Below are 27,154 nucleotides of genomic sequence, written 5' to 3'. Positions count from 1 at the left end.
CCTACATGGAAAATAACATCCTCACCCTTTTATTGTTGATTTACCATTTGGTAACCCAGTTGTTTTAAACTCAGTGTGAATACACAGTTTAAGTTTTGCAGAAAGTCACACGCCTGCATTTTCCACACGTATCAAGCACATTTAAAAAGTTTAAAATGTGTGTGCCTCGACTTGCTCCTCTTAATGTCTCTTTAGGGAGGTCCATTGTCACCGATCCGATCGAGTCCAACTCAAGTCTCTCAAGCCAGGCGACAAACAAATTCAAAAGGTGGAGGTTTCCCAAAGACGGTCTTCTCTGTAGTGCATTGTGCTAGTGCATTCAACCAGTGTGTCAGTATTCAACCAGATAAGCTTGGGTTGGTTTTTGTTTGTTTTTACTACACATACAGAAATATAATTTTACATGTAGCTTCGCATGCCTTATGGCTGCTTGCCCTACTATAGGACAGTGCAATAAATACAAATATATGCACACTAGAAAAAGATTTAACTGCCATGATCTACATCTGGTTTATGAGTACAAATTTACCTAGTCACCAATATGACAAATTTAGCAGAAAAAGTAGCAATGGCAGTAATAATCTACTACAAAAACAAGGCTAGAAGCAAAGTGTTTAAGCTACAGAAAAATTGCTATCTCCTAATATATGATGTAGGGCCCAATTCTGCCGAGTGCAGAGTTGTGATCAGTAGATTGCATCGGAACATGCTTTTCCCCCATTTAACAATGAATACTTGTACAATTTATTTGGTTTTGATAACTGTTTATAAATAGCACACTATAATGACTATTAAAACTATACAGCAACATGACATTTATAGCCTAATCCTGAATACAAAGTTCAAAGAACATGACTACAAAGGCCAGAGAGCAAATGTCATCAACTAAAAGCATTTCCACTTCAGAATTTCGTTTTATTGAATATTCTCTTACACAAACATTTCTTGATCATGAAACCAAAGGAACAGGATTTCCTATTCCCTCTCTGTTCCAGTAGCAATTTATCCACACACCACCCTTATAAATTAGTGATGGATTTTAACGGGTAGCCCCTTGGGGCTATATATTTAATATATTTTATATATATGCACATTTACTTTGAATTCTATGTAAAAGTTGAAAAAATGCTCGAAAGAAAAAACTCAGAATATATCACAGCTTTTTCAGCGAAAAAAATACAAATTAGTTTTTATAACCACTATTCAGTTTATCAAACTTTTTTTTTTTTTTTTCTGAAGTATTTACCTTTAATTATATACACATTACAGGAAATAAAACTTTTTTTCCACAAACGTTCTCTAAGGTGACAGTTACCGATAGAATGATAGCAGGAAGAATATTAAAGAAATGGGGGAGGTGATCAATTTCTGCCTTTAAAAAGTAAAAAGTCACCATATAATTAAGTACAAAAACCTGCATCGAATGACAACTGCTGGTGTAGTAACTTGATCAGGTATGGAGACCAAGAGTATAGGTAAAGCCCTATGGTAATAATATTTCTGTAGCATTTCCACTTGGTATGTATATACTAAATGTTGGCAAAGTTTCTGTAGCATTAGCTTATACAAACATAGGAGTCCTCAGTCTGCTGCATAAAATGGAACAGGTGTGTTTTAATTCTCCTGAAATGCACCTGAAATTCAGAGTGTCACTTACAAACTGCATAAGGAAACTTTTCTTCAGAAAAATATCTGTTTGGCGTCTCCGGGACTCTGTTCCATCGGACAATAGGGGCATTTTAATCTGGGGACAAAGAGAACGTGTTAGAATCATGGTAATGCAGAAAGCAGCCCCATAGCCGTGTACTTTCACTGCTGAAACAACTGATTTCGCACTGAAACAAGTGACTTTGCACTGCTGAAACAACTAAGAGCTAAACTTTTCCCTCCATCACAATGGTATCGAGTTTGCGGTGACAGTCCTTCCTCTTTTCTCCCCACAGCACAAAGTGAACATACTCTAAGGCTCTGCTAGAAGTTACCTTATCACTCTTTTTCTTCTAATTATGGGCTTTCCTCACCTTTTACCCACCCACCTCTGAATCATTAAATACCAAGAAATTACACTCTGTGGTTAATCTTTTATCTAAACTTTGAGGTTAGTCTGTTGTATTTTAGTCATTTTAAACAGGCCGGTAGCTTTCGGTTTGACTTGATTAACATCCAGTCCGTTTGACTTCCTAGTTCCCAACATGCTGTGATTTTACAACCCGCTTAGATCCACTCCTGCAGGCTATGGCTAAATAGGTCAGGCTGGCCTTCCTGCTGAGGTCTCCACTGATACAATTCCATCTGCTCACTACATTTTTTTCTAGGATTGATGTCTTTTTCTCCATCTCTAAGTTTGGGCTTTTCATCCCCGAGAGTTAATTTTATCAGAGCTGTTCTGTCACTGAAGCTGATGAATGAAAGCATCAGGAATAAATGATCAGGGACCAGAATAACGTTGCAATGAATTTACTGGCTTGAAATGACTGAAGTCACCTATGAAAGCGTACCTTTATGCTTCTATTTTTTTCCACTCAACGTTTTTAGTTGTAGCATCACTTATTTTCACAATGGATTTCACAAAACAACTTACAACTCTAAATTAAGCTGTCAGCCCTCACAGAAGCTGCATACGTTCAATCCAAATTACCACTGGTTCTTTCTGAAGGAAATCCATATAGTTCTCCCTCTCACATTTCCTCCCTTCCAAAAGCCCGTAGGCATCCCCCTGATATCTACGAAGGAGTGATAGTTAATTATCCACTCAATTATTAAGCTGTATTTTCCCCCAGAGGTTTACTTTCCCCACTCCCTTAATTTTTTAAAGGGATGTTTCAACCATTACCAGCCCTGCTCCTGGTGAAAAACTGCGTCCAGAAGTCTCTGTTTGAATGTGGGACAACACAATGGTATTTGCAGCTTGGAAAATTACTGTTTGCTACTTTTCTTCAAGTCATCTCACTTTCTACAACATCAGAGGGCTGATTATGCTGTTCTCCAGCACATTAACCCAGCTATCTGGCTTCAAAGTCATAGTCCAAGATTTACAAGCTTCCAATTATGTAATTGTGGACTCAGCTTTCCCCAAATGCCATACTCTAGTCTTAAGATTTGTCCTTGTCTGTACTCGGAATATAAAAACGGTACTTACTTGCTGCCATTAAACATTTTATTCAAAGCATCTCTTGATATAATATGACCACAGACTAATTTCATAGGTGGGTTGTTATCTGTTGTTTGCTGACGAAGAATGGGACAGGCAAATATTGAATGATACCAGCACTTTTTACCGAGGTCCACTTCAATCTGTGAAAGAAATAAAGACAACAGTTTATCTGGGGAAACTACATCTCCAGGCAATTATCCCTTTAGGTCATGGCCCTTCCTTAACAGATTTCATAATTGAGCTGTGAAGGCAGCAAAATCCATTGTGTTGATGCCTGACAATTTCCCAGCCAAAAATACTTAACTGTGATCTTAAAATGGTAATTTATGTTGCTTCTCCCCACCCCCAAGAAAGCAGAGTACTCTGCCAAGAGACAAATGCATTTTTTAGTGCAGATCTGCACTCTGGCAGGAAAATTGGGCTGATGACCCAAGACATTCTGTACTTTCTAGCCAGTGATTTCCAAAGTGGTTCAGATGACAGATCTCATTTAAGGGGGGAAGGGAAAACAAACAAACAAAACAAAAACACAACACACCCTTAGATTGATGATGGCAATATTCTGCAGCTTCCTGAAAGACTCCTCCAGCACCTACAAGTCCCATCAATACTAAAGCATACCAGAATCATTTATTTTCAGTACCAACATAGAAAATACTTGTACAGAAAAACTCTTGCCATCAGAACCAAATGATTTTGGAAAAGGCCATCTCAAATAGAAAAGAATGTGTGCATGATTTCAGGAAAGGATTGAAAAGTGCCAAAATCTCAGCTTCTATAGCTAAAGCTCCAGGCTCTGACCAGTATTCTGTTCTGACAAGACAGTCTCTGATTAAATCTGATGATATAACCTCTTCATTTTACTTAATCTCTATCTTTGCATGATGAAAATAAGTTTTCCCATCCCCGTGCTACATTAGCAGTACACAGTGGACACCTCTAAGTTTAGAATATGCAGGGAGGTATATTAAAACCTATTAACTGATCTGCATCTGATAGCAGTCTTTTCCCAAATATTTCCTAGTTAAACATTCCTGTCTGGGCAGCATGGCATGGAACTGACTTGGAGGTTCCACTCTCAGTGTTTCAGAAAAACAGCTGGGAAGAAAAATAAAAAAATACCACATGAACTGAAGTTTTTATATTTTTATATAAAATATAAAATTTTTATATAAAATATAAAAATATAATTTTTATATAAAAACTTCATATATCTCTTTATCTAAAAACTTTATATATCTCTATATATCTCTATCTTTTATCTTTCTCTATCTAAAAACTTTATATATCTCTTCTATCTACAATCCATGAGGCTAATTCAGTTCATGCCCAATTTGCACTAAATAGGTTTTCTTTCCAAAACAGGACTAGGTCACTGGAGAGCTGCACACACCTTGTAACAGCTACAAAACAGGGTTTCTTAACAACCAAACTTAATTTTAACTCATACAAAAGAGCTGTGCTGGAAGCATAATGCTTTGGATCCCAATTCAATTCCCACATCCCCAGACATAGCCTTACATTTTTCACCTCATATCTGCACGATAAAGTGTCAGTGCGAAGCAGCCCATGGAGAGCTCAAGCCTAGCCAGAGGAAATTAATGTTTCTTTGTGAGATGAATTTCCTTCCCAGAGTGGCAGGTATAAAACTCAAGGGTCCACAAATGTGCTTGTGAAATCAGAGTGTGGCGTGTGTGCACGTATGCATTTTCACCAGTGAATTTCAATCTTTACCAGACGCAGAGGAGGAAGGGGACTCAGCTGTGTGCTTATGTTTTATGCAAGTCCTGTACGTGGGTGTTGAAGACAGTGCCTTGTCTGTGGCAGCCTGCATAGCTGGTCATACCAGTGGCCTTTGTGTGTGCGCGTGGGTGTGTGATTCATGCTCAGCTTTGCCACGGGTTGAACCTACAAACAGGAAACAGCCACGTCCACCAGCCTAGGAGAAAGATCCCCAAGTCTCTGTACAGGAGGAAACCTCAGGCCCTGGAGCTGCTGGAGGTGGCAGTCAAACGTAACATCCTGTAACATTCAGCACAAAAAACAGCATTTTCCCCATCAGAAATGGACCCTGGAATAGCTCAGCATTAACTCACCGGTAGTTCGTCCTTCTGGTTCCAAACCCCTGTGCACTGCCTTTGCTCGATAACTGCTTTGATATTAATTAGAGCTGGTAATGCTACACACCCTGCTGAAAAACTGCAGAAAAAGGAAATATTAAGATAACATACCTTTTAGGAAAAACAAAAAAAAAAAAGCATTTTTGTATTTCTATGTTAAAGAGCTTTAAGATACAAGAGTGTTGTATGTGTCTTTCAGTTCATGTCCATACTTACAAGTACCCTTCAAGAGCAAGAGTTTTGGGGCAGACTATAAGTTAACCTGCCTCTTAGGTTAGGACCCCAAAGGCATTACACTTTGTACTGAAAACAACAGTTAATACCTGCTCTGAATCTCATAATTTAAGTGATTTTCCATGCTACCTATTTTGATTTGAGGTGTACAGGAGGAAAACATCACACTAACTTATATAGTTACTTGCTCTCTATCACAGCTATGGAGGACTGCATGAAGTCTGAGAGGTTCTATGTATCCCACAGGTGCACACACCACTGATAATCCTTTAATAATGTGTAATTACTACGTAAGGAAACATGTATTTCCACCTTCATCTTGAATCAAGAAAACAAATGTAGAAAATCATAGGAAGGTGAGTGAAGGAAGGCAAGCACAACCTGCCCTGACTAACAAGAAGGGCAGTAAACAACTGAAGCAAGACAGTGCCCTAACAACACTTCTGCCTGCCCTGAGAGCTACCCGTTTCCAGAAATTACCACACGATTTTGAAGTATTTCCCTCTGTGACAACACAAAGCATGACCACGATTTTCCACATCTCAGCCGACATTTTGACGGACAATAATTTAAGTGCAGTGACGGGCCTACAGGCCTGGAAAGCAGCAGCAACAGAAACAGGATTTGACCTTGGGATCAGCCTGCTCTGTTTTTGGCAAATTATTTCACTATTTGTGCAAGTTTTATTGTCTACAGAAGTCATGACCTTCCTCTCAACTCTGCCCCTCCAGATACTTGTTTTTATGTTTCTCCAGCAACACTCTGGCTAGTTTACTTGTGAGGGACGTGCCTGAAGCCTGCCAGTCAACTGGTTGCTCTAAAAATCTGCAGAAATAAAAGCACTACTGCTTTAATGGTTCTGTATGAAAACATCTCTGGAAGAGCCTTATCAGGGTAGACCAACTTAATGAAATAGTGAACTCAAGTGACAATTTGATGTCCTGCTGTCCTTCAAGACCCTGAACCACGGCCTCCTCAGTACAAGAGTTTCCCCACTGACTCCACACAGTAATTCAGACCATGAGGCCTTTAGAAAAAGGCCTACTGAAGAAACCTATCAGCTTTTTTTAAAAAAAATATTATTTAAAAATAAAAAGTGACCACTACTGTTTCTCTAGAAAGCAGTGCATTTTATAACAGGGATTTCACTTTAAGCTAGTTTAATTTTTAGAGGATTTGCAGCACACAAAGGTCACCACAGCTCAGAAGGGTCTTGTTTATGACAAGAGTATCGATACCACCTATACAGTAAATAAGTTTCAGCACAATCGATTTCATGGTAGGCCCAAAGCAAGCATCCAATAAATCCAAACATCAATAAGAGGGATTTTTCCACTCCACTGAAAATCTCTTGGACATTTGCACTGAAAGTCGTGGCGTTAGCGTCAATGCATACACAATGAAAATGAAAAGGTGGCTATTCATTTCACTGGAACAAAAAAGATGAAAACTAAAAAAAAAAAAACCAAGTTTTAGATATATAGTAATATTTGTATCTATAAAACCCTGAAATAGGCATAATTTATTCAAGAAAGACAGTTTTATCTGAAGTCCTCTGTTGGTTTGGTTGTATTTTATGACAGTGGTGCAGAACAGGCGAAGCAGAAGGTTTGACAATTTTAAGAGAGCTCTAAACTAAGCACAGAAGTCTAATAATATTAACATGCAAGCAGTAAATTTACATAAAGAAGTTGTAATGAAGCTTCTGATAAGTACTAAATCTATCCCCGAAAGATACATATAATTTATTTTGCATTTTATGTTTGAAACAGAAATTAAGACATCAGGCAATTGGCATCTAATAGAAAAATAGCAGCTAATCTGCTTTATCTTCAGAAAAGCTAGGAGATTGGATTGTGTTTTTTCTTAACATTTCTAACAGCCTCCAACAGATTTGCATTTTGTCAGATTAGCTACTGGGCTTCAAAGTGCTTCTTCCTACTTTGCAAATAAGGTCCAGTAAATAATTTGGAAATTTTAGCAGCTACTATCACAACATAACACTTGAACACAATTGTAGGGAGAAGACAGGTAAAGTAACGTGTGGATTAAAAAGAGAGATGATCAAGTGCTGACAGAATCATGGCTGAAATTTTAGTTCTTTGCAGTTACGCAGCAGGAACAGTTTTCATATGCTTGTGGAAATAAATGGCTGATTGCCATCCTCATCCTTCACACTGATGTCTAAACTACAGAAGCCAAATTCCACCTATGAATGTTTCCTCTTGAGCTGAAAAGGTGCTTCCTCACGAGCTGGGAAAGCACAGCAAGCTGAAATATCTGAATTTTAATCTTCACAAATCTTTTCAGAGATAATAGAAATCATACTTTTTACTTAACGCAAGTTAGATCAGGCTACTTGTCAAAAAGCTGTTCATTTTGTCCTCAACAAGGAACAGAAGCCAAAACGCTGTACACCTGGTCTTAAAAGCAAGCAAAAAGCAGCATACCTAACACTGAGAGGTGATTCAACTGAGAGACCCAGAAGAGCACAGGCATCTCTTGTGAAGATGTCACAGATGTCCGCCCACTGATTTGCATCTAATAGATGAACGTACGGAGAGTTCTCTATACCTTGCCTCAGATACACCAGGCTGCCCATCAAAACCTGAATATCTGCGAGGGACCAGGAATAGTTAGTTATTTCATGCTATAAATAAAAGCTAGTGTCTACAGTTTTAGCTTTTACAAGGAAAACAGGCAGAATTGGCACATACATCAAATCAGTAACGCATATCCTCACCTCTACAAAATACAATTACAACCATCACAGAACAGATGTCTGCAAGAACTCCAGTCTACTATAAAAAGATGGGGGGGCTCTTCTCCTCTACAAGCACCTGCATTCTGCCTACTAATTTGTTTTAAAAGGGTTTACTTTAATGCTCTACAGGCTTTCAGCAGCTTTTAGATACAGCCTTTTTAAACGAACAATGCTCATCACAAAAGAACGAACAAACTGTGTCTCTGCATCCAGTAAGAGGCTGAAGTGGGTATTATTGACTAATTCCAAACCAGCATTTTTGAAGTTTTCTGACACATACAGCATACTAAAAATAAGGATTTATGCTGGATTCAATTTGCACTGTTCTGTTTCAAAAGTTTGGTATCTCTTTATATTACCCCACGCAGCAGAAAATAGCAGACGACTGCTCCAAGAATGTTGCTGTGCATTTTTAACACTTTGCCCTGACACCAGGACTATTCCAGATCTCTAATCTAAGCAGCTACTATACTAAAAACTCATCTACGTAGCTACTTAAGAAGTCAAAAACCTTGAATTCAAGAAAGTTTGCAGGCATTAAAATACAACTTTGCACCCTCTTTAGAAAAAGGGGATTTAAATCAGGTCATGAGGATTTGAGTAATGCATATTTAAATATATAAATAAGAAGCCTCAAATAAAAGGAAAACAATAGACTAAAACACATTTGGAAAATGACTTGTATTTTCCTACCACATGCCACATCCAAGGGCTTTATTCCCCTCAGTGTGATCAAAACCCTACTCACCTTTCTGATGATTTAGGGCAAACGGCTGGAAGTTTTTTGCATACTGCAGTGCTTCTCTTTGATTTGCTGTTCCACCCATCAATAAACTAATGAAATATAACCTGTGTAGCTTAAACTCCAGCGAACTATTCTGTGCCATGAGCATTTCTCTGTTGGATACCGCCCACCTGGAAGAAACGAGGAGGTACAAAGGGACATGACACGGGAGTAATTAAACGTCAGCCTACACGATATGAAATTATTACAATTGTCAAACATCTATTTCAAGAAGAATATGACTGTTCCCTGAGCTTGTTAGCCTACGTAGAGCCCAGAAAACAGTCAGACCCTTTACAAGTAAGGAGCTTTTACAAGTAAGGAGCTCTGGAGCATGCACAGCACGTGGAGGGTGGCAGTACTTTTGGACTGCTGTATAGCTCGCCTCTGTCTACAAACACAGCAGCAGAATTCAGCACTCAGTGGCTGGAAGGCAACGCTGATGTGGTCACAACGTAAGGGAGAAACATTTGAAATTAATTCCTATATTTGGATGGATACCACTCTGTCACCAAATCTTAACAATTACACACAGCCTGCTGCTGCTGCACGTTAAACAGGTTTGACCAAGCCTTTCAACAACGTATTTTCCAACTTCCTCATTCCCCAAACGTTTTCTAGTCGGCCACTGTGTTTACGTGCATGTGTAGGTTGCCCTGGAGAGGGGAAGTACGTCCATGGAAGCATCAAAGAAAAAAAATTATGAAGACCTTACACTGAGGGGGCAGTGGGAAGTGAAATTCATTTAAATACCATACATTGCTCTGCTTAACTTTGTTTTCTGTGTTATTTTCAACTTGGACAATAAAAATACTTCTCACTTTCTGGGTCTCCTTCACCACGACAGCTCCAATGTTTGGCTTCTTAATAGCATGGATGAATTTTTAAACAGGCACCATGTAAAACAAACTGGATTTTTTAATGCATTTTTAAAAAGTGATATTATTTAGGTTTTAACCTTTTTTTTTTTTTTAATTCAATTTAGTCAGGCCTAAATCAATCCAATCTTTTCCTCTGAAGAACTTCAAGTTTGTGTTCTTCAGTCACATCTGTTTCACATTAGTGCTAATTAGTTATACTATTTGCACTGTGGGGGCCCCATCAAGCAAAGAGGAGCTTTTCACTTTTTAGTGAGGAGTGCAATAGGTCTGTCCCTTAAGCAGGAGAAGTATATGAGGCTCCTGCTCTTTTTAATCATTGCTAAAATAAAAAAATTAAGCATTCTTACTGTACTGGTAAAGCTTTCAAGGAAAGCTAGCCTGCAGATGCACCATTGAGAAGCCAAGTCTACCTTCAGGTTGAATATACTCACTAACCAGGGGGGTTTTGTCTGGTTTTGTTATTGTTGTTGTTTGTTGGGGGGGCAGAAGGGTAGGTTTTTGTTTTGGTTTTGCTTTTTGCTTATTTGTTTTAAATGGTTGGCGTCCATGGTTTAAACTTGGTTTACTGGCAATAAAGCTCACTCCCAACTAAGAAAACTAGAGCCTGAAGTTGACAACCGTAGGCCAATAAGCAGCTGAAAGATAAGAAGATATTATCAGTAAACAATAAAACTAATATATCGATATGAGGTTGCAGTTCCACCGTCCCGTTAATGAGATATTAATCTGCATTGCATCAAAAGGGAGGCAAAGAGCCTCCATCCTCTCCCTGCCAACATTCACAACCACGTGCCCACGTGGCGCGGTGCTTCATCTTGCAGAGATAGAGTCTGTCTTTCCAAATTAGCTTTTAGGCAGGCTTCCCTTTTTGTTGTTGTTGTTCTGAGTGGCAGCACAGATTTTTATCAGAGGAGAGCAACCACAGAAGCAAGGCCTGAGGTGTTTGGGCTAGGATGTTCTGTTCCTATTCAAAGGCTTTGTAACAAACAAGAAGCAATAAGCGCTGTTTAAAACATTCAATGCACGTATTCTCTACAGCAGCCCCAAATCAGCAGTAATCACAACATCTGCCTTCCTAACTCCTCTCAGAATGATGCTTTCACAGTGCCTTCACCTCCGTGACTCAAATCCATCTGAATTTTTTAAAGTATCCACACGGTACAGTACACAAACCACGGATACACAGACCTCTCCTCTAACTCCCATATGGGATTTAATTAAAACAGGTTCTACAAAGCCTAATAAAGATTAAATTAAGTTTAAACCAAGTCCCAAAGGTCCCAACAAATAGCAGGACCTTACTGCTTTACAGACATATGAGAAGATGATGCCTCTTCCCTGGGAGATCACAGCCAAATGCTCTGAACTTGCAAGCCATTCCCACCACAACTTCACACAGAGACCCACCTGGGCTCAAAAAACCCGAATCCATCCACAAAGAACCTACGGATTTCCCTCCCCCATCACCAAACTCCAGTGAGAAAGGGCACTGGAAATAAATGGGATCCTATGGAGGCACAGAAATTACACAGCTGCGTGTGCAGGCCCAGACTGAGCATCTACAAAATTAAGCTGAAAACCACAAGAAAAAGACAAATGTTATGGCCAGCTGTACTACATTTAATTCTAAAGGTATAGTATGAGTAAGTGTTGGAATTTCTGCTAGTAAGAAAATCTGAAAGAAAAATACAAATAGGGGAGGTTGTTTGTTTAAAATTTTTAAATTTAATTTTTTTTAAACTTCTTTCCATCACCAAAGCATTGGAAGTCTTTTTAAAGAGTTACTCATCTGCCAGCTCCCTTTAGATAGCAGTGACCAGGAGCAATGAGTTTTTGCTCCATTTCCCATGCTGAGTTTAGCCTAGCACCAACTGAGCCAGAGAGCCTGGTTACTGCTTTCATAGCCTTCCACAGTTTTACATAGGGACCTTGATACCCTCCCCCTTCTTTGTTCATGATATGGTAAATTAATTATCCTTGTGTACCTGGTAACTGCATTCACCCCACCTTGGTTTTCCTCCCTAACCAGCACATTTTTTACATGAGCATCCATGCCCAGTGCTGGGCAAACCCAGGAGCAGACAGTTTTTGCTCCGAAAAGTGGCATTTTAAACAGAAATGAGGCTGGGTGGGGGAGGGAAACCCGCATGCAAACTGTGCTAACAATACCCCCTATTCTCTGTCCACTCGACTGTCTGGGGAATAAGGCTTCCTTTGAAGAAGGACCGTGCCTTCTCCTTTGTTGGAGAAATATTTAACACGCTGCAGGAGCTACAAGATATGATGAAGGTGCCATGAGTTAGACCATCCTAGCTAACCTGAGATAAAATGAGTTCAGTGACTTGCAGTGGGTGGCTATAGCAGCATTTTGGTGTTGCTTCCTTTCAGTTAACCCATTCAACGGCAACAAACCACCGGAGCTTTTCATCTGTGTAACTATATTCAAAGGCTACTTGAGCCAAACTTTGCACGACCCAGAGGCATAACTCAGAATTTAGTTTAGGAACACCAAGGTTGGAATATCAGAGCGCCCCTGCATTTAGCTGAGATGCCAGTGATCTCTGAACTGGCATACACCTGCATTGGTTCACATTAAAAGGAGAAAAAAAGGTTTGTTACTGTGAAAACGTATCGAATAAAATATCTTTTTTGCATTATTTGAAGTGTACAAATTATGTTCTGGAATGAAACAAACTCTGAATCTGCTTTATTTCACTGTTTCTATTTTTAGAGTAATACCTTGTCAGTAACCTTCTATTTTGTCTTACTTTTGGGACCTAAGCTTACCAAAGGTCTTGCAACCAGAAAATAAAATCAGGTTGAGGGTTGGTTTGGCATTTTCTTGCTCTTAAATTAAAAGCTGAAATGGTACAGCACAGTTATGCATCCACTACTGGAAATTATAAAGCAGTAGCCCATGAGATACTTCATCACCTTTCCCTCTTCATTGTTGTTTTTAGCATCAGCTTAGGTGTCTAATAGTTGTAAAGTCTATTAAGGTCACGAAAATATCCTAGTCTAAGGTTGATTAATGGTATCTCAGATGCTCTCCCCCATACTTTGGTTCTGTCCCAGGATCCCTTATCTGCTCTAAAAAGGGAACTAGCTTGAAGAAAAATGAGCTTGCTGATCCTGAGTCACACACATGCTGCTCACCCCCATGGCTCAGTGAAGCCAAAAGGCTTGGGGATGCTCAACACCTTCAGTAAGTCCTGGTGTCCTTCATAAGGGGACTTTTGCAGATAAGATTCACCCATGTTTCACTGTAACTAAGGTGAAGTACCATTGTGGCAGACAGTGTTTTCTCTAAGTGATGTTTCTTCCCCAAATCCTAACTTAACATCACAAATGATTCAAGTTAATCCTTAACCTAAGGAAGAGACCCTTAGTTAAGCGCTGTGTCCCATGGGAAGGGACATGGAGGGGACAATAGAAGAAATGTTCACTCCCTAATTAGATCTCTCAGAGACCAAATGGGGATGATCAAAACAAAGATCATATTTCAAGTGAAAAACTAACAGTTTATTAAAGAATTTAAAAATGGAGAAAAAGCCGAGCAGACTCACTCTAACGCAGGTCTCAGAACTCTGACTTTTAATGCTTCCAATATTCGGTTTAACTCCACAAATGGTTCTTTCTGGCTTTGATCTATTGATAGACCGGATTCCTGAAAAACAAAGGTAAAGAATAAAAAAAAAAAAACACAATTCAACTGCTGTTTTTCTGACAATTTCAATATTTACCTGGAATACTACCATCCAGGTAAGGATGCTGTCACAAGGAGTAACGTTTTATGTTTGATATGTTTATGTTTGATACCATTCAACACCCGTACTTATCGTTACCTGACAAAGCTCCTCGGCTACATCCAACATCCCCTGTCGGAAGAAGTGCTCCACCATCACCTCGTTGAGGATTCGCTGGCTGTCAGCCTGCCAGCACCCATCTATCCCCACGCTGCTGATGTCGGAGTCGAAATTCTGAAACGCAGAAGTTAACATTTAATAGGTTGGAACAAATAACCCCAGGTGATTTTTCTTTAATTATGCACGACACCTATGTCTCTGCTTGGGTGTTTTCTGCCTGTTGCTCAGTTTGCCCTTAATTACCTCCTGGTCAACCTGAAGCCCATCCATCAGCTGCTTCATTATCTCCTGTGTACAGAAATCCTTTCCCTCGCTCATTTTGAGTCTGAATATTACCCAGCATAAGGAATTACACCGGCAAACTACAAGTTAGCTGGCAAATTAGAAATCTTGTTAACTAATAAAGGGGCTACCAGACCACGATGCGTTTCTGGAGGAAGTATCTGCAGAAAAGGCTTCTGCCATACGTGAAAACTGAAAAGCACAGGGAACAGAAAACAAAATCGCCTACGCTAAAAATCAAAATAGCATTATCAATGCATCACTGTCACCACAGCGCACCAAATTGGAAGTAAAAGCTTTAACTCAAGGATTTTTGACATAGCTGGGGGGGGGCAGGCAACGCTGAAAAAGGAAAATGCCACTTCTCCACACCCTGCGAATGACAATGAAATCCAATTCTCTGAAGACCTCAAGACACCGGCAACAGGATGAGCTCTGAAGATCTGAGATCTCTTACGGGTCCAGCCCTGACGATCCCACTGCTGGGTATTTTTAGGCCAGTGGCCTGCGGACATATTCCAAGAATAAGCAAAAAAATATTGTCACAGCGATGCCTTAGCAACACTTGGCACTGCTTGGCACCGTGCCTCCTGGCAGCACGGGAGCAGTGCTTACTCTAACCCAGGATATAAAACAGGGTTTTAACCGCTAACTTGTTTAATGCTCAGGGCAAATAAGTTAATTTGAATAAAAACCCTCACTCATGGCCCAAAACAAACCTTCTGCAGGAGGAGCGGAGTCTAGCAGTCGGCTCGTTGATCCCATTGTCTGCTAACTGCAGCTCCCTTCCAGGAAGGGACCTCAGAAACCAGAAAACGGTTGAACTTGGTGAAATTAACAGTGATTTAGCTGTGGCTCTGTGACAGGAAGGGTTCGGCACAGCGTGGGGACATCCATCCTGCACCAACACTCGCCTCAAATCAACACAGAGGTTGCACGAGCTACCTGCCAACCAGATGCTATGGGTTTGCTCTCAGCCAGCGTAATGCTGGTTAACCAAAATCCTACTGGGTGTAAGGTCTGCCAGCACACAGCTCCTGAAAGGATGGGAGCAGGCAATGTGGGTTGATGTCAGACCAGGTACTTGCAGGGCGACGCTGCCAGAAGCATTCAGGAGCCTCCTGTTAACCCACTTCAGGAGTCTGATCGAGTTTGAAGAAGTCTTTGATTAAAAAGAGTAGGGAACAGCATCCTTGCAGCTCTCATGAACACCAGGTTCACCTCACCTGAAGCAATGAAGAGTTCCTCTAAGGTACGTGCACAGAAATGCATCAAGGGAAGCACAGAGGGGTCAGCAGCACCCTGATACCAATATTTAGGGCGAACGCACCCATTACAGCACCCAAAGGGCTCGAGGGTCTGTGCTGGAGCTCACCCCAACCTAACCCAGCCTCTCTGCTCTTTCTTTAGCAGGCAGCACCTAGCTAAGCACACTTCAGGGGCTGAAACCACTTTGATGCTGTTCTGCATCATCAGAGAAAGGGGCAGCCTCCTCAAACCCACACCCACTGCTTCAAAGCCACTTCTCCCTTCAAGTCCCTTCTCAAACCTCCAAGAAAACCCTAACCCCGGGCAAGCAAATTCTCTTCCATCTTTTGGAAATGGTGGGGGCAAGGAAAGCCTTCAGATCGTTGCCACTGATCCAAGTCTCAGATGTGAGGTTTCCAACCGGGTGCCTCAACCTGTAAGCTCCCTGTCCCGCTGCTCGTCTTTAGGCTGCGTGCTGGAAAACATCAGTGTCTTGAAGATTAAATGCATGTTCTTCTCTGCACCCATCCTGTGAAGCCTCTGAGGTTCAGCACCACTGCTGACTCTGGTATCGCTCTCCAAACACCTCTAGCAGGTAGCATAAATCCATAGAGAAGGCATTACAGAAACACCAGAGGCAGCATCAAGAACATATAACCCCTTTCTCTTACCTAGGTTTCTGGGATGGGAAAAAAAGTCATCAGTAATCTAAAATTACCAATGAAGTCATTCTTCATCCAGTTTCAACTCCTAGCACACACATAACCCCATAAGCAGCTCTGTTCTGGGCAGTTACCAGCTGTTTGAGCTGAACCAATGCCTTAAACATCTTCTTATCCTCCTGGTTACCTGGGGACAGAGGTGCCAGAACCACCTACAGATCACTCAAACACAAGTTTTTAACTTCAACCAAGCTGTTTCTAAAGCAAGCAGGCACCCCATACAGCGCTCACTTCTGCTTGCAGTCCTGAAGCTACTGCAGAGCTGTGTATCCCTGAGGTTTTCATGTTCTCGACTGTTTCAAAGCAATTTTGCAGACAACACTTTGTCCTGAAGCAACAAACCTAGAAGCTTTGCGAAACTTCTCAAAACCCCATCGAAAATTGTGTGGTTTTGTTTTTTAATACCATAAAAGATGTTAATAATGACTCATCCCAACCTACCTGCTATGGCGTCAGGTCACATCATACAACCTGGGGACCTCATGAATTATTTTTTTCCCTCCCCCTCATCCGATCTCTGATAACTCACGCTTGGCCAGGTCCTCACTTCAGTAATTTATATTTAAAGTCATGATTTCAGGGGTCTTTGTTGTACGTGAGACCCTAAGCTCTGCCTCCAGTGGGTCCCGAGCAGTTTCAAGAAGTGCCTGCGCGTGTTACAGTGAGCGACAGTCACCCGGCACAACAAACAGCTGCTGGCCTCTGGCTTACTTATTTCATAATCATGCAAGCAGTACGTGCTCGTGACTCCGCGTCTCCGAGATTTGTTTTTTTAAAGGCTCACAGTGAGCTCGCTGCTAGCACGGGGAATTTAACAGGACTGTAAAAGTTGAAATGAATTCCTTTAAGTTAGGAACTCCGGAAAGTTTATTTCACACTGTTCAGATTTTAAGCTTAGAAGTGTGCCAGCGCTCATTCCGGGGAAACAGCTTCTTTTTTTTTTTTAAAGAGCCTAGTGCCGAAGTGGAGGGCATTATGTGCTAAATATAGCAATTACGTAAAGCACATTACTGATACCTGCTGGAATACGGGGACTCGAGACACACACGATGGATCATTTCAGCCACCACACAACCCTCCAGATGAATGCCACGATACGAAGGGTTAAGGACAGTCGTATTCCTCAGTTTTCCAGCTGAGATCATTTCGTGCATTGCTCCCTCCTGAATTCTGACTCACATTACAAACACCACGCACTTGTTTACGTTCCCTGTTCAGTTTGCTGGTTCACAAGACAGTGCTCAACTTGCAAAAACCCTGAATTTATCCAGCTCTATTCAGTAAAGGTTTTTTCTTTGTATACCTATTCTTTTTTTTTTTACCTTGCTTTCCCAAAACACCTGGATTAAAATGTAGGTCTTTTAAAAACAAGCTTAAAATTCAGAGGGGGAAAAATGTAAGGAGTTAACCAGTTACCCCACCTGCTGTCCTGAATGAAGGCATCTAACCACCGCTCAGATCGCTGCTAGAGGGGAAAATGTTTACTTGCTCCACCGAACGTGCTTGGGGATGAGCTCAAATCACCCCAGCCGTGTGATTTACAGGGAGACTGATGGCTGAGCTATCTGATAACAACCTGCTGAACACCAACGGCATGAGGAACTCGGGAAGTGGGGCAGATGCTGGTACAACACAGAGCAAACGGGATGGAAACATTTATTTTCAAAGAGGAGAAAGCTCTTTGGAAGAAAAGGGAGCCTTCAAAGATCAGGAGCACGTAATCCATGTAGAACTGCCATGAAAAACAGCCCAGCTTATTAGCTAAACTTTTCAGGAGCTGCTAATTTAAAAGCAATCCAGAAAGCCTTGGCATTTCAGGCTTCAACTTCGCCAGCAATATTTCATGCCAACCTCAAAGTTCATTTTTTAAATGACCGAGGAGCTTCTGTTCTCAGGGCAGATCTAGGTCTGCTCCAAGTTCCTACCTAACAACTACACTGATCAAATACTGCCCAAAATAAAATTTATAGACAGGTGTACCTCTTCCTCAACACTGGGAAAAAAAAGGAATTTAACCCCAAAATCGCCCCAAGCAGGAAATACAGCAAGTTCTTGCAGAATCCAAGCTCATTAAGGAGGAAGCTTGGTGATGCTACGTGTACCAGCTGTCACGCGGATGTGTCACACGAAACTGGCACCAGGATTAGCACGTTGCCCAATCTCAAAGCAGGCAATAAAACCCTGAGTTATGTTTACCTGTGCCTGAGCACACACAGCTAAAACGGCCGTAATTGTTCTAGAGACGGTAATCCGGCCGTAAAATCAGCCAGAAAAATGCTGGATGAGGATTTAAACACCACAAGCAGAACTCACGTCTCGTGAATCAAAGCCAGGGCTGCTGCTTTAAATTCCAACAAGCATTTTTATTTAGGGGGCAGTCATATTTCATCCAGAACGTGTCAAGAATCAATTCACTACATAAATTACACTTAATTAGTTCTATGGGTTTAAATATATTATTGGGAAGCAATGGGGGGAGAACAATTTCCATAGGTTATGGCACTCAGGTGCCAGCAAAGAGCTCGCTGCTAGGTTTCAAGCAGCAGGTAGAAAACACATTAAGTGCATGTGGAAGATTTCCTTCAAACATCACTGGACAGGGAAATGTTAAACCCCACCTGGATTTAAACCTTATACATATTTGACAAACAGACTGAGATTCCCAGGTACATTTTCAAGTATTTAAGATATAAAAGTTGGTGAAGAGTAATAAAAATCAAATTACTGGCATGTTGAACAGTTCATATTTCAGGAGATAATCTCAACTGAGGCTCTAACTTCATAAAAAAGTGTCCTTCCTTAGCAGTAGGACTGACGGAGTTCCTGCTTGTAGCTTTTTATTGTAAACATTACAGACAGCAGGCCAGATTGAGAACCCAGAGGAACAAGCACGCTGGATGCAGCGAGTTGAGCTCAGGTTGGAGCACCTGACTGAAGCAGCCCTTGTGACCCCGTACAGGCACAGAGCCGACCACTGCTGTCCCTTTCTGTTATTTTACGTAGCTGAGCATGTGAAATGTAACAAATGCTTTCATTTACAGCTATCCTTTTAAAAATAAAAACGGCAGATACAACGCAGAAGGCTAGGAGAGCAACAACACCACAAGAACTGTGCACCTGACAACTGAAACAGCAATTCGCAGATTAGACTGAAGTTTAAACTTTATTAAGCTTATCTTCTTTGGCATCTAAGAAACATTGCCACCGCTTGCCATAGAATAAGAACCCGTTCTATAAGGCCTAGGGATGCTCTACCCCATCAGATTATTTAAATGAAAAAGGCACGGCCAAACCTGAGAGCTCCTTCACACCAAGTCCACTTGCTAAGGCAGAATCGGGAAGTTTCAACCTCAGGACAAGATTATGCAGATTTATCTCAGGCCTCAAGCCAGTAATAGGGATGGGCTTTTGCTCTAGTTAATTGGTTTAGGTACAGCAGCAAGGATTAGAGACAGATGCGTCCTTAAGCTTTGGATAACCGTGATGCTTGGATTAAAGCTACCAGAACAAAGTTTCAGCTCTCCATCATGATGGTCAATCCCAGAGAGAAACAAAATCAAAGTTTCACAGACATTCTGCCCTATAACGCAGCGTTATGCACTACCTTGTCAGCTGGTTGTGCTATTAAATCATGCTGTAAGAGATTGCCATTTAAACTTTGAGAGTAATGAGACACCAAAAGGACGAATCTCTTTTCTGCCGTGCTACAAGTGCCTTTGTTCAGCTGAAAAGACCACTGCCCAGTGTCTTCCTCAGTAAGATTATAAACCAGATCCCACGCCAAATGTTAAGACCCTCTCAATATAAGCATGTTCTGATATGAGGTATTATACTGAAAGTCCAAAAAAGTGACTAACAGAACCTTTGCCTGCAGAACTACTCTGTAAGAGTGAACAGACAGGAGAAAAGCATGACCTGAAAGTACATACATAGCACCAGTTAGTACTACAATTCTTTTCTTGAGCTATTTAAAAGAATTATTAATATCCACCTACAAAAATAATCCAGATCCCAGTTATTCTTGAACCTAGAATTCACACAAAAATGTCTCATACAGGAAGCTTCAAAGATCAGCTGCACAACATGAACTGCTTGGTACAGCGTAGCTGTGGATACTATGAAAGGTCGAACGCACTCTGCTCCCATCAAAACCAATCTAAACCTTGTGAAATTAAGCCCTAAGAACCGACAACACGCCTGAATTATGTGCAAAATGTCTGTCTTTAAAAATTCCACCAGTTTTTAGGCTGCCTTCTAGGACAGAACGTCGCCGAGTCATTTGCTACTGCCGATTAATTAGAAACGCAGCGCGTATTTATAAATAAGATCTCCTGAAGCATTTTGCTACACAAATATAACACGTGATTACTATGTCTAGTGGCACCTATATGGTGTGTTCTCTCAGAAATGACAGATTTGAGTTGTGTTCCAAAAAGGAGGACTCTGTATATGAGTTCTGAAGCAAGACCTCACCTGGTCTGACCTCTGCTCCCAGCCCTATAGTTTGGCATTTAACAGGAAGGCTTAATTAGGATTAATTGCAGCACGAATATAAATTTTGAAGAGGAGTACCCATCATAGAATACATGCAATAATACACCGAAACCACAACATACACTGAAACCACAACACACACACCTTGTCAATGGCTTTTCCAACTCGGGACACGCTGCTGTGGATGTCTTTGTGGTCGGAGGCCAGTTTCTGAACCGTGTCCTTTATCCGTTTGCAGCACTGCGTCATGACCAGCGAGATCGTCCCCGACAAGTCTCCATCCTGATCTAAACGAGAGGAGAGGAAAATCACCAGCTTCGTTGTGAACAATGATAACTTCCATCGCTCAGTATGCAGCACTATAAAGGGACAAGGAAGGGTATTAGAAGAAAGAAATGCAATCTAGAAAGATGTACAGGACATGGCTCACCCCATTAGGAACAATGAACAAATGCAAGGCTTTAAAAAATTAATGTAAATACCTCAGGCACCCTGCTCGAGTTCAGCAGATTAATAAACAGAACCCAAAGAAAAGCAAAAATCTCACGGAATATGATGGGATGCAGTCCCTGACCTACTGCAGGGTGGGTTTTCTTCTAGACAGCTCCCTGGAGACAGGAGGTGTCTAGAAGAATGAAACTTCTGCTTCCTGGCTGGAGGGAAGAGCTCCTAGGAGTTCAGCCACTCGGTCTCTAATTCTCCTTGGCAGATGAGAAGTGGCCTGTTGAGGCTCTGGCCACGAACATCAAAGAGTTACAAGAGGAGTGGATGATCAGGTAAGGGTTATCCCCTAGAAAATACGACGTTTTTAAGCTATTGTCCAACCACCCAGCAAGCACAAGGCTGCAGGACCCCACTGTGAGCTAAGTAAGAGATGTGAAGTGCTCCCAAGCCCCTCGCTCTCTCCCCTCACCTAACATCTCCCACCTTCCTGTCAGGAGCTTCAGTCAGAAAAACACACATACGTTCTTCTGTGCCTTATTTCAGACCTCTCTCTGTTTTTAATTTCACAACAGAATGAGAATCTGTTTCCCAGTCTTACCTCCCAAGGTCTCTCCTGCCTCAGAGTCCATCCTACACGAAGGATTTTTCCTGTAGGGCCACAGACTGAGCAGCCTTCAGCTGTACTGAAAGGCTCATTTAAGTAGGAGACCAGCCCAGAAATAATTTCCTAACATTCCAGATCCAAACCCTTCACGTGAAAAATAAAAACCCAAAGCATCTCTTTGAAAGAAAGCTTCGAAAAGCAACCGACCACTTTTTGGTTGGGCTCGGTCCCTTCCCGTTCTGTGTTTTCGCAGGCTTTAGGGTCGGGTTCACTGCTGGGATTTCACGTTGAGGCAAAATTCGCCGTGTCCAGCTACTGCTGAGGGCCCGGCAAGGTCAGAACAATAGAAAGAAAACTGCAACTGCTCCTCGCAGCCTGCCTTGGAGAGGGCAAAGGAAACCCAGCCTCACAAAGAAAAAGGGCTGCAGTCGGAGGGGGAGGGAATGATTTACCAGGCGCCCGCTGCTCTGCCTCCTCTTCTGCTTCCCAACCTCCAGCTCGGCTGTCGGTGACAGCAGCCAAACCAGCTGAAGTTGTCACCCTCCAGAACTGGTTCATCTCGGGAGAGCAAACGGCTCCGCTACACCTCCACAGCCCCTGGCTGAGAAGCTGGAAGTGTTTTTGCACCAGACACAGCCTTTAAGGAAGGGGGGGGAATCAAAAAAAGCCCTGACTTTTCCCCCCTGCAGTCCCATGAAGCTAGGGGTCATTTCCCAGTGCTCCACGTTTCTCCCAGCGAATGGATAAGGAGCAATAAGACTGAGAAAATCCCTTCAGCCACCGGTTTGGCTTCATACATCCTAAATTAGAAGTGAAATTTTGCTGAGCTGTTATTTGAAGCTGGCCTCCTACGACCACTTCAGGAATAAGCATCCTTTCCGTTCCTGTTTGCGTACATTTCGAATCACAGCAAGGATTTTAAGTTTCTTTCTCACGACTTTTGCCCCCGAGACAAAACCGAGCGGCCAGGTGACACAACTAAGGCCAGGGAAATGCTCGCTCCCCTGATCTGCATCACCCAACAGGCAGAAAATAAAACATTCTCCTAACAGTCACTTCTTCCTGGAAAAAAAAAAAAACATAGATTTGGGTCCAAACATGCTGATATTTTTACCCCAGGCGAGTGGATCGCTGTCCTCTGCCACACATTGGGGGAAAAACCAGCAAGAGCGGAACAATGAAGGAGGAAGCAGCCAGGAACGAAGGAGCCAGCCCCGAGCACAGAGCTCAGAACGAGGGGAAGAAAAACAAACACCAACTTTGCCTCTCTGTCCAAACGGGGCTGTTTGTACTCGGGCTGCCACGTGAAAACAGCTCAAGAAGTTTCACGGGACTGAGTGACCGGGAGAAAAACCACCACCAGCAGCACCACAACCCAGGGCAGCCTCGAGACTGAAGCAGCTTCAGAGCATTTCTCTCTCTCCACCCACTTCCTCTCCACATCCACTGCCTATTTAAGGTGTTTTCCTCCATCTCTGCTCTCCATCCTCGTCCTACAGCGGGGATTTCTCCTGCGGCAGCGAGGGGTGGTTGGTTTGGGGTTTGTTATTTGTTCTCCTCCTTCTTCTCTCCCCTCTGAAATGATGCACATGGGGATGTTTCTGAAGTTCTGACACCTGAACTCCACATTAAGATGCGTGGCTGCTTCCATGCCCACCAATTTTCAGAAATATTCAGGTTAGGGGACATAAAAGCCGCAAATGCCTGCTCCTATCAGAAATTTATACAGAAGATATTCGAGACAAATTAAAATTTGGTTCCCCATGAAAGCCATTTACACACAGGAACCAAAATTTCAGAGTTCCCAAATACCAGAGCAGCACAAGTAACCCATTAGCTTCACCCTAGAGTCCCAAATAAAAGAGAGCCGGGTCTGGGATGCTCTCTGTGGGGACAGGATCACCCCAACCCTTCTCTGTAAGTGTTTTTTGTCTGTTCCTACAGAGCAGGTAGGGGCTGGGGATGCAGAGCAGGCATCCTGCAGGCAGGGCTCTGCCAAACCAGCCCCACACAGCCCTACAGGGATCGATCCCAGTCGTGCCGCGGAGCTTCCCAGGCCATCGAGCCACCCTGCAGCATGCAACCTGAAATAAGCGGGCGTTATTTCACCCCAAAGTGATGCCTCAGAGCCGGAGCTCCCTGTTTGCTCTCCATGCAAATCGGGGCTCGGCAGCGAGCCTGGCACCTGTGTTTGCACAACCCTCAGCCTGCAAACAGCTCTGCCCCGAACCAAACAGCACCAGGCTCCAGAGAGCGGTGACAGAGCACGGCTCGCCCTCAAATTTGGGCTCGGAGCCTACCTGTTTTTGCTTTTAACCCAACTTTTTTTACCCCTGCTTTTTAATACTGGCTGCAAAACAAACCCAAAGCTCGCAGGGGGCTGCCTCTACCTCCAGCTTTCACCCTCCACACCCCCAAATCCAGCCAGCAAGCGAGTTAGCGAGGAAAACAGAGAAAAGAGAGAAAAGAAGAGAAAAAAGGAGGGCACGGGGCAGCCAGGCTGGGGGTTGAGCCCCTCACACCCTGGGGGCTGCTCTGAGCGGGGAGGGGAGGCTGAGGGGAGGGGGGCATACCCCAAATTGGCCCCGAGCCGCTTTTAAGGCCGTTTGGGGGCAGTTTTAACCCGTCTGGGGGCAGTTTTAACCCCTTTTGGGGCAGTTTTTCACCCCCCACACCCTGAGGGAAGGGGGCAGGGAGCCGGGGCCGGGTCTGACGGTGAGGCTGAGGGGGTTGATGAGGCTGAGGAGGCCCCGGGGGTCCCGCCACGTACTCTCGCTCTGCAGGATCTCCCTGCGCAGCCCCCCCGCGTACTGGATCAGCTCCTCCAGGCTCCGCTCGCACAGCTGCCCGTAGCCCGAGAACTTCTGCAGCACCTTCTCCAGCTCCCGCTCCACCGTCACGCACTGCTCCATGGCGGCCGCCGCCTTTCCCTCAGCGCCGCCTCAGGATCTTCCCCTCCCCCCCCCCCCCGTTTCAGTCCCCTCAGGGCCTGGTCCCGGCCCCGCCGCCGCCGCCGCCGCTACCGGGCCCCGGGCTCCGCGCAGGCACCGCCGCGGCCACCCCCGTGGGGGCCTCACAGAGCAGCGCAGCGGAGCAGGCAGCGCCGCGGTCACCCCACCTCTGGAGGGAGGGAGGGGTGGGAGGGGCGGTGATTATTGCTCAGGCAGCGCGGCGGGCAGCCCCGGCTCCGTAAAGGTATAGGGAGGAGGGAGGGGGCCTTTAAGGGGGGGGTGGCTCAGGCAGCGCCGCGGGCAGCTAAAGGGAGGGGGCCTGAGGAGGCGCTGTTGTTGCTATGGGGATGGGGAAGGGGCAAGATGGCGGCGGGGGGCAGCGCTGCGCTGTGCTGAGGGGCCGGGGCCTGTTGTCTTGAGACCCCATGGGGAGACTCTATGGGCAGCCTGGGGGCTCGCTGAGGGGTGAGAGGCAGCGTTCCAGTCAGGGGAGGTGGCCCTCGAGCGGCCTCTGGGTGTGGGTGGGTGTGGGTAGTGCAGCCGTAGGGGCCCGGCCGCAGGTAGGTGGGCCGGGGAGTAGCTCTGAGGGCTGTGCTGAGCCCTAAAGGCTGCCCCTCTATCTAGGGAGCATCTGGTGGAAGCCAAGCTGTGAGAAATGGCCTTGCTTCAATGCTCTTTGCTCAACATTCTCGTTCCAGTTTCAATACGTGGAGGTAACAAACCAAGCCAAGCGTGCTCCTGTGTTTTCTGCAACGTGACCCTGTTAAACTTAAAGTCATCTGTGAAGGGATCTGGCCAACTTCTTTTCAGTGGTTTGTGGGGACAGGACAAGGGGCAATGGCCACAAAATGGAGCCCAGGAATTTCCGCACCAACACGCGAAAGAACTTCTTCACGGTGAGGGTGACGGAGCGCTGGGACAGGCTGCCCAGGGAGGCTGTGGGGTCTCCTTCTCTGGAGATATTCAAGGCCCGTCTGGACGCCTACCTGGGCAGCCTGCTCTAGGGAACCTGCTTTGGCAGGGGGGTTGGACCTGATGATCCCTGGAGGTCCCTTCCAAGCCCTACAATTCTGTGATGCTGTGAAAAGCAGTGTGTGGTCCCAGTCTGGAGCTGTATCGTCTCCTCTGAGCCCATACTGCTGAAATAAGGCAAGAAAACAGTATTTTTGCATAAGAACATGTGACTTGTGTAGATTTTTACAGGTCACTGTCATTCTTTAAGATTCAGGCCCAAAGAGCTGCCTTTGTTTGCATTCACACTCTTTATGTGCTCATGTATGATGCATAAAGACATGCAAATGCCGTGGGGGGAGGGGTTACGCCATTAGCATGCTGGTTTAATTATGTTCTTTACCACAGTGGGCACTTGGGGCATCTCAGGACGTTCAGGCAGGTTTTCCTGATGTATGTGTGTGTGTTCGTACATCTGCCATGAAACAGAACCCGATGTTTCCAAGGGTCATAAAGGGTTCCATGCTGTTAAAGAAAACACCAGCTGCCTAGGAGTGACTGTGGGATCCGAGGAGTGAAACTCCAGACCGAAAAAGCCCAGAGCAGCCCTGCCTGGTGTCCCAGCTGACCCCGCTCTGAGCACGAGGTCGGACTTTGTGCTCCAACCAGCATTAGTAGTGGTTCACTGCTAGGTCACGTCAGGATCGCCTCACCCCCACAGCCAGTGCCTTACTGAGGTCTCGGATACTGGCTGTTGTATTGCAGATTGACACCTGTACACTAAATCTCCTTCCTTTTGTAGGAAACAGCTTCTCATGGAAAATTCCTCTGCATATAATCGCATTGTCTGGCTGCTGACATCTTGCTTGGACACTCGCCTACAGGTTTGCTGGTTTATTTAATGGGTTAATGACAAATAAAACTTCATATCCTGCACACAAATGGTTGAGGTGCACCTGTGTTGTTTAAAATACGCATCCAGAGCCTGCGTGTTGGTGAACTCCTAACAATTACACGTGCAGAGCAGGCTGACTTGTAGGAAGAGCGGGTTTCTGGCCGTTTAAACGTTAGGCTGCTGAAATTTATCTTGGCACGCAGCCCCCACAAACAAAGGGCACGATAATATTTTAATAGGAGAAGGGATGGAAGTCAGATTTTCAATCTTCAGTTTCACTGACTGCAGAAATGACAACGCTCATCTTCCTGTTCCCAACAGGAGGCTGAGTTTAGGAAGCACATTGTTGTCTGTGCTCCCAGGCCACACAGTCAGCAGCTGATCACAGGAGAGGAGGGGAACCCTTCCCATTTATCAGCGGGCAGCAGAGCCTTCAGGTTTGGCTGGCTGACACGAAAAGTCGGCTGTCCCAGTCCTCAGGATTTGGTCTCATTCTCTCATAAATCATAGTAAAATAATTCTGCTGCCAGCTTGGTGTAAAAGCAGATCCCTGCTTTGTTTTTTTTTTTGTTTTTTTTTTGGTTAAAAGGTGGAATTTATGTGCTTCATTCTCCTCACATTTGGAATATTTGCTCAGTGAGAGCAGGACCGGCTGGCTGCTGACTGTTTAATATTGTTAATTAGGTGGAGTTAACCCCAGGGTCTTTAAAATGTCAGCGCGTGGCTTGTTTGTCTTCAGCCCAAATGAATTTTTAATTCA

General features: G+C 43.8%; 1 protein-coding gene across 3 annotated transcripts; it reads right to left on the bottom strand.

Moving 5' to 3' along the window:
• Nucleotides 1–6: 6 nt before the first annotated feature.
• RMND5A (required for meiotic nuclear division 5 homolog A) lies at nt 7–24,556 on the bottom strand. Of its 3 annotated transcripts, none has more exons than XM_032186711.1 (9): nt 24,368–24,556; nt 20,694–20,836; nt 13,783–13,917; nt 13,504–13,604; nt 9,021–9,187; nt 7,959–8,124; nt 5,251–5,353; nt 3,140–3,294; nt 7–1,744 (listed from the first exon to the last, which is right to left on the bottom strand). In XM_032186711.1, exons 1-9 carry the CDS (start codon nt 24,507–24,509, stop codon nt 1,681–1,683), a joined length of 1,176 nt encoding a protein of 391 aa, XP_032042602.1. In that variant the 5' UTR covers nt 24,510–24,556; the 3' UTR covers nt 7–1,680. The 3 variants fall into 3 exon arrangements, with proteins under 3 accessions (XP_032042602.1, XP_032042604.1, XP_032042603.1); XM_032186713.1 differs by having other exon boundaries at nt 24,409–24,427; XM_032186712.1 differs by lacking the exon at nt 24,368–24,556 and adding an exon at nt 21,592–21,637.
• Between the last annotated feature and the right edge of the window lie 2,598 nt (nt 24,557–27,154).

This window comes from Aythya fuligula, chromosome 4 (assembly GCF_009819795.1).
Source record: "Aythya fuligula isolate bAytFul2 chromosome 4, bAytFul2.pri, whole genome shotgun sequence".
NCBI lineage: Eukaryota > Metazoa > Chordata > Aves > Anseriformes > Anatidae > Aythya > Aythya fuligula.
The sequence above is the reverse complement of the archived record's forward strand: the minus strand, read 5'-3'. Positions and strand labels throughout refer to the sequence as shown.